The 8,295-nt window shown below is 37.3% G+C and overlaps 1 protein-coding gene across 2 annotated transcripts; it reads right to left on the bottom strand.

Annotated features, from left to right (window-relative positions):
• Positions 1 to 260: 260 nt before the first annotated feature.
• Positions 261 to 8,295, bottom strand: rcn3 (reticulocalbin 3, EF-hand calcium binding domain). 2 transcript variants are annotated; one of them, XM_030141541.1, is made up of 8 exons: positions 8,234 to 8,295; positions 7,411 to 7,633; positions 5,785 to 5,978; positions 5,477 to 5,649; positions 4,993 to 5,053; positions 4,812 to 4,903; positions 3,574 to 3,681; positions 261 to 1,514 (listed from the first exon to the last, which is right to left on the bottom strand). In XM_030141541.1, exons 2-8 carry the CDS (start codon positions 7,626 to 7,628, stop codon positions 1,407 to 1,409), a joined length of 954 nt encoding a protein of 317 aa, XP_029997401.1. In that variant the 5' UTR covers positions 7,629 to 7,633; positions 8,234 to 8,295; the 3' UTR covers positions 261 to 1,406. The 2 variants fall into 2 exon arrangements, with proteins under 2 accessions (XP_029997401.1, XP_029997402.1); XM_030141542.1 differs by having other exon boundaries at positions 7,411 to 7,684; positions 8,234 to 8,286.

Genomic DNA, 8,295 nt, shown 5'->3' with positions numbered 1-8,295 from the left:
TTAAAAAAAAAAAAAAAAAAAAAGAAAGAAAAAAGTCTGCAAGAAATGGGGGAAAAGAACCTTTTGGGTGGAGGTAATAAATATTAATCATAAATATCAACACAGATTTACAAAGAATGACTGTATCTATAGAAGTTTAACATTACAGTTTAAGTAAATGAATGAGCACACACCAGCTTGAACCAGCAAAAAGATGTTCTTATACTGATAATGTTTAGAATTATAACACAATCTCTTTACATAGTACAAAATGGAAACTGTTTGTAGAAAAACAAGACTTTATTTCAGAGCCAAACCCAAAACTGTACATAACAAAGTCATTATCCTATACCACTGATAGAAATATGGAAACGTGTGTTTCTGTTAAATCTGTGAAGCGCTGAAGTTGCTGGTGGTTTTTATGTTTTAAAAGTAACCTTTAAGGCATTAAGGCAAGTGGCATCCCAATGTCTTGAATGGCAGTGACTATAAAACATTATTTGATTTTAAAAAACACGATTTTACATGACAAGAGAAATAGACTGCGTATGAGGATGGGCACACAAGAAAATATAAAAAAACAAAACAAAAAACACTATTCATGTAAACAACTGTGTCTGTGAGTGTCAGTATTATCTGTACTTACATACACAGTATGTATGCTAAAGATAAATGATGTCTGTGTATGCAAACTGAAGGTGTGTGCATGTGTGTGGACAGGGGTGCAGTTGAGGTTGGAAGTTTATATTCACTCTGGCTTAAGACAGTCAAACTCAGATTCTCATAATCAGCATTACATTTCAATATGCATTTCCTCTGTAAATTAATAACTAAATAAAGCCAGTCAAATTGAACTACTTTATTTAGTAAATCACTTGCTGGGTTGCATCGTGTCTTTAAGCAGCCTGGGAGGTTCGGAGCTGCTATCACAAAGTCCTGACCTTAATCCAAAAGAATATTTGTGGAATGAACTGAAACAGTGCATTCATATAAGGACTCCTAACCTGATTTACTGTAATGAGATTTAAAGAAGGAATGGGCTACAATTTTTGCACAGTGTGTGCAAAGCTGGTGGAGGGCTTCAACTGAAACAATTCAATGGGAATCCCAAAAGTCTATATAGAATTTGAATCCTCTAATGAGGTAGTAACATAAATAAATGCTAAAATTAAAAGTTCCCTGGTATTTTTCTGAGCTTTCCCATCATCAGGATAGAGCTGACAGGTTAAAAGATGGAATATACTCCATTGAAATCATAGAAACAATGAGTTTGAATGCAGTAAGTCAGGTAAAAATCCAGTCTTAACTGTACAACTGAACGCTTGATCCCACAGTCCCACCAAGTCTACCCCCAACCCAACCACTGCACCAAGATGTTCCATATTTGTGCATGATATCAAATAAGCTATTAAACACATGATCGCTCATTAAAGTTCATCATGTCTCTTTGTTAAATCTTCCCCGTAATTGGTCGCCTGGCTGCCAACAAACATGTTCCAGTTGGCCAGAATCTCCTTTTTGGTTATTTTCTCATCCTTTCCCGATTCCATCCACATTGATTGGTTGATGTAAGATTGAGAGAGAAGGAGAGAAAGAGGAGGTGATGGAGAACAAACATGAAGAAAAAGGAGAAAAGAGAAAAGCTTATTAATAATTAACATATTATCCCAATTATTTTCATGCTAGATAGCAAACAAATGATGGACTGGTTTAAGTCAAAGGCCTGGACCATCTGCTTCCTACAGTCAGTTCTTTTTTAACAATGGCCATCAATAACACAATATTTGACTGGAGTTCATTATGAATATAATACTTATATATTTACTGAGCCAACTATTTGTAATTACTTTATTTGCTCTGCAAAACATCTGATTTTTTTTTTTAAATCAACCATTATGCTAACAATGTCAGGTGTGGCATGGTTTTTGTTGTTGCTATACATTTATTCATTCATTTTCTGAACCCGCTTTATTCTCTCTACGGTTGCTGGAGCCTATCCCAGCTTCTTATGGGCGAGGGCGGGGTACAACCTGGACATGTCACCAGTTCATCGCAGGGCTGACATATAGAGAAATCACTGTCACATTCACACCTATGGGCAATTTAGATTAACCAATTAACCTATCAGTGCATGTCTATAGATGGTGGGAGGAAGCCGGAGTACCCGGAGAGAACCCACGCAGATAGGGGGAGAACATAGAAACTCCACACAGAAGCAGCTATCCACTGCACCACCATGTCACCCTTGTACTATATGTTGAAGTGAAAAAGTAAAAATAAATGTAATTGTTTTAAAAAACAAATTTAAACTTTATGTTTAAGCAAAAAAGTTTAATATTAAATCCAAACACAGCAGAGGTTTGTTTCTCCTTTTTTTTTTTTTTTTTTTTTTATTTCTACAACTTATATCACCCTGAATCCTCCCAAATCATGATCTTTTGCACTTATATTTATAAAGGGAAAATATTTCCAGATAACATTTGGATCATATCATCCAGGCCTGGCTCCAGAACAAACTGCAGATAATGCACACCTACAGAGGGCATTCTCTCTGTAGGTGTGAGGTGAGGTGTGTCTGAGGGAAACTGTGCTGCTTAAACCTGGGAGCATGGGCATGAAAATGAAAACCTGCAACACAATTACTGACAGGTGAGGTAAGCAGTATGGTCCAGGCCTACACGTAGAACATAATATGATGCAATAATGAAATTCATGATGAGTAAGAATTTATTACTGCAAAACCAGCTGATTTAAAAGAGTCTATCTGATGAGAGGAGAGAATAACCTGCTTCACTAGTCTTACCAAATTTTGAGAAAAAAAAAATTTTACACATAACCAACCAAGTTTACTCATGATTTTTAGTACTAATGCAAAAAAAAAAAAGTGCCTGACTTAGAAAGGTGGGTGGGTCTAATATAAAGTAATATAGAGAGAGTTTTTAATAACAAGACGCTGCATTTGATATCAGTGAGCCCGTTTACATGATCATAAAAATCCAGTAACTGGGAGTAATCAGATAATCGTAATAATCAGATCTGACTCGTTTACATGCACTTCAGAAATGCGATTATCAGATTTCTTTTGGATTCCACACGTACATAGTGACAGTAGAATCAAATGTCCTGTTATTGTCTTCAACTCACATTTGACTACATAACTTCCATTTTCTACAATTTGTTTTTACCCATACCCAGATGTAAAAGAACTAAATAAATCACATACATGCATGAAGACATCAGAGTATTGAGGAGAAATCCAGGTGTGTTAAATCAGATGTCTCATAATTACATTACTGCTGTTATGTGATAAAACACATCAGATTATGCTGTTGACATGAACAACTGAATCATCTGATAACTCCAGAGATCAGATAATGATCAGAGGATTAGTGTGCATATAAAGGGGCTCAGTGACAAAAAGCAGAACTCCCAAGACTTCAAACCTTTTTGAAATCTGCCAAGGATATTTACAGTTTCATGCTAACAGTGTAAACACTGCACAGTTTGCTTTACCAGGTAAAATTTTAATAATTAAAAGGTGAATACATTCAAAAGCAGTTTCAATTTTATGGTTTTCTTTCCAGCTCTTTTTACCTTGTCAGTGTCTGTTTCGTGGATTAAATGTTTGGCTTCATTGTCCGCATGGTCGACTTCTCCAGGCAAAACCCACTGAGCCACCTCATCGCCATCCAAGAAGCCGTCCTGCAGAATATTTGCATCACATTGGATGTCAACTGTCAAAAAAGCTCAAAGATACAAGTTATAGATCTGAAAAATAAATCCAAGACAGAGAAAAATAGAGTGCACCCTCACACTGAACTGAATATGAAGCACACTTCTCACAGGAAGGACAACATGGATGCATTGCAGGTCCTAATAGGATCCAGCTGCCTTTCCAAAATGTAAAGGTCACCCACTTATTTTTATTTAGTCTAGACTGAATGAATTTCATTTACAATTTCAAATTAAAAAAAGAAGAAGAAGAATTCGACCCGCGCACTGGTGTTCTTCTCCTGAACATGTCTGATCATCTACCATACCTCAATCCACTTGGGGCAGAAACTGATCCTTATTAAGAGTCTGGTCTGGACTGGCTCTAAATGTAAAGTGTCATGTGATAACTTTTGTTAGGATTTGGTGCTACACAAATAAAATTTAGTTTGAATTGATTTGATAACGTGAAGGAATAGTGAAAGCTACTTGTTTGCCACCTCTCACCCTGGGTAACTCCAGTCCTGTGTGTGAAGGTGAACACAATGATATCTGACCAGTACCTCTCAACCACCCAACACCAGTTCAGGCTCTTTCCCAAACAGAGAGGTGACACCCCAAGTCCCAAAAGTGAGTCTTAGAAAGAAGAGATCAGAGTCCCAGGGACCCCACCTCTGACTGCTGTCCACCCTTCGGTGTATCTGACCCCTTTGGCTACAGAAGGGTGGTCCTATGTAGCTGTGCCCAGCCTATAGGAAAACACTTAACCATCAGGTGCTCACCACCCCTCCCCTAAGACTGGCTCTGGGGTGGTGCCCCAGTACCTCCAGTCTGGACAAGGATAGTTGGTTCCTTGTTTTTATCATCATAAAGGTCTTCTAAATCACACTTAGTCACCTAGGACCACATTGCCTTAGGAGATTCTACTGGTGGCAAACTGCTGCCAACAACATAGGTCCTAGGATCCTTGGAGCACTCAGAGCCACAGAGTTTTGTGAAAGAAAAATATGACAATTTCATCCACATATGCAAACTTTATACTTTTATAACATAAAACTCATGTTAGAGTTTCAGAAGGTGATCAAAAGTTAAGCATGATTCAGATTCTGGACGGTTGTTACCTTATTTACGTCTCTGAACTCTGAGAAATGCTTGCGTTCTGTTTGAAGCCATTCAGGCTCACTCTCTCCATTTTCTGGTGTGTACATGTCACCTGAGAAGCAGAGGTAACACACACATTTTAGGGAAAAATTATTTCCAGGTATTAAATATGTAGGCGGCAGAAGACAGAGTATCACCTACCGATGTATTCATCCAGGTCGATCTTACCATCCCCATTCTTATCAATGTCCTGAATAGTTTCCTAAAGGAGAAAATGTGGTTTAGTATTTATATTTAACATTTAATCCATGACTGTCTGATACATGCATGAAAGTGCAAGTATGTACCTGTATGTACAAACATACAGCATATAATGTACTCATTGTTGCATGTCATTTGTTTTGGGTATTTATCAATAATATCTTCAAATCAGCAATGTCTGTACATTTTAAATCATTCAGTGAATGATATTTTATGAAAATGAACAAATGTAAACATGTACTAAATCTACAACCAAGTGGCAGTTAGAGGTAATAATAGTTTGTTGGAGTTTGTTTTTTGCATTAACTGAAAGGTGAGAAGCATCACTAAAGAGACTGAATTTCATTGTAGGGAGTATCAGAACCTTAGTTTATCTTGGCTGATCTGGTAAACTGATAGAAAAAACATTTTGAACTGAAAATACCTGCACTACAATGTGTTTCATGTAATCAAACTCCTCAGGATGAAGGAAGGCAGTGAACTCCTCACGAGTGGCAATACCATCCTGGTCACGGTCAGCTGACTTGAAGCGCTGTTCATCTCGGGCAAGCATGGATTTATAGGTGGCCTTGTCGTCAACGTCATCAAACTCTTCATCTGAAAAATATAAGAAGTTCCTTGGAGTTATTCAAAGAATCAATGTTAAGCACCCCTGCATTACCTTATTAAGTTAAAACTGCCCATGATCCTAGAAGATGCATCTTAAAGAAAGCGTAGTGGGAGAAGAATTACCCAGATAGTAGCCATAGGTGGTGTTTTTGTACTCTTCCCAGGCTATCTTGTCATCCTGGTTCTTGTCGTAGTCCTTCCAGTGTTTATTCACATTATCCTCAATGTATCTCCTCTGACGGTGCTTGATCCAGTAGTGCAGCTCAGAATGGTTGATGTATCCATCCTTGTCTATGTCAATACGATCCACAATCTTCCTGTGGGGGTTACAGCAGTTTTGAGTACCTTAACATTCGGCTAAAAACTTGATTTGACCCAGACATCCACTGGAAAACTTTTAAGAACTTTTGAACCACTAAACCTATCAATACATATAACGTCTTCAAATGGTGGACACTGTTTCCCATGATGCTTCTCTGAGGTTCGACACACCACTGTGATTTCTACTCTGGGTTAGGACATCCTGCTCTGGCCACCAGAAGCATCAGTCATTGGTACATGTTTAAATATAAAGGCAATACTTGGCCTCCTGCCTTTCTACATTTGCACATTAATTGTGAAGAGAAATTCAGATATTTATTCTCCCTGTACAAATGATCAAGTGTTGCTTTCTGTTCCATTTGCCCGTGCAGAACTGGGTCAAAAAGGATTTTGTTTACTCGGCATCTTTTGCATGGAACCAGCTACAGAAAGACTGGAAACTGAGTTAATTTAATTGAGCGCGTTTAAATCCAAACTGGGAGTTCTTGAGGCTGACACCATAACTTGCATTAGTTTTTCTTAATTTGCCCATACATTTTATTTTTATTAACTATTTATTGTTAAATTATTATTATTATTATTATTATTATTATTATTATTATCATCCTTTATTTGGCTTTTAACTGTGTAATCCTGTAATTGTGTTTTGTATTTGCTGCTGCCTCTCTTGGCCAGGCCTCCTTGTAAAAGAGGTTCTCAATGTGATTTTTTTCTTCCAGGTTTCATAAAGATTATTAAAAAAAATAATTATAAATAATTCTGTAAAATGCAGTTTGTCATCAGATATGACCCATTGGGATGTTCAGAGGCTGAATTTGGAAACACTGTCATTTTCTACAACATTGATTCACCAGTAAAACCCATGGAGTTTGACAAAACACAGTGAACAGTGGAGGCACTTGTGTTCAGTTACTGATATCTTTGCCGAAAGACACTTTTTCTGCAGTTTTCTTTGTTTCTGATATAACTATCAACTATAATCTGAGTGTTTATGAACATCTACATGATTAGTAAATTAAATATAAGAAAATGCCTGATTTTCACTGAAACAAAAAAAACCCCTCACAAAATGCAAAAGATAATATTAAAATAAATGGTGATAAATCATGCAAGAAATGTTAAATAGAGAGCAAAGTTATTTTGGGAACTGCCACAAAACCAGCACTGGGTCTTTAAGGGTTAATTATACCCCAGCGCAAATGGCACTTTTGATGGTACAAGTTTTAACTTAAGAAATCATCTGCTCTCACTATACCTCTGTAAGTCACCCAAATATCTTACCTCCTTAATTAATGAATTAATTAAAGCACACAAGTACATCTTTTACAAGAAGTGCCATCATTTCTCCTGACTGTGACTAAGACCATTTAGAAAGTCCAGCATCATAGAGTACAACCCTGGAGTATGCGTCAGATCAGTAAAACTTACGCCAGTCTGTCTTTGCTCTCCTCGGGGGTCAGCTGGTCAAAGGTCTTGGCCTCCTCCTTACCAAGAAAGGCCTCATGGTCATACTGAAATCCATGACTGTCATCATGGGCATGGTCACTCAGATCAGCGTGGTGATGGATGCGCTTCTCTTGAGCAGGAACAGCAAAAGCAACAGCAACCAGAACCCAGAAGGAACCCAACAGTTTCAGGGGGATCATGTTGTCTGAAGATGGAGGGAGGGTCAAAAAGGTGTGAGAAGACTTTATTGTGTTTTCTGAGAAAAATAAGGTACAGGTTAAGGAGAAAAAAAACTGATATTAGTCAGCTCAATGGTAAGTGGAACATGAGGATAAAAATTAGGCTCTGATCTTGACCAATACACCCAACAGTCCTGTTATTTGGGAAAAAAGCATCTGTCAAATGCATAAATGTAAATGTTATAAACTGAATTCACTAAAAGTAATTACATTTTTAAACTTATCCCACTTCAACACCAGCCAAACAAGACCACATCATCAACATAGTTCAACTACTACCAACTCTAAAAAAAAAAAAATAATCACAGGTAAATTCATTAGTGAACAACCAGAGGGCTATAGGTGAGTACAGGTCACACACTTTAAACGCATCTCTGACCCATTACATCACAATCTACATGAATCCTATTTAATAAACATTATTGGTTTTTCTTCATATAACTGAATTAACATGTTCATCACATAAACTCTGTGCTCTAATTAAGAACACACTAAGCACGAGGAAATACTATAAGGCCGTGAAGGGTCAATAAAACATTTACATAGCTAGATAACAATAAACTCACCGGTTTGGGGTAATTTGGTTGTTTCCCACCCTGTGAACAGACAGAGTGAACAGTCCGCGTTG

The sequence above is a fragment of the Sphaeramia orbicularis genome, chromosome 8, assembly GCF_902148855.1.
Source record: "Sphaeramia orbicularis chromosome 8, fSphaOr1.1, whole genome shotgun sequence".
NCBI lineage: Eukaryota > Metazoa > Chordata > Actinopteri > Kurtiformes > Apogonidae > Sphaeramia > Sphaeramia orbicularis.
Note: the sequence above shows the minus strand (reverse complement) of the source record. Positions and strands in the feature narration are given on the sequence as shown.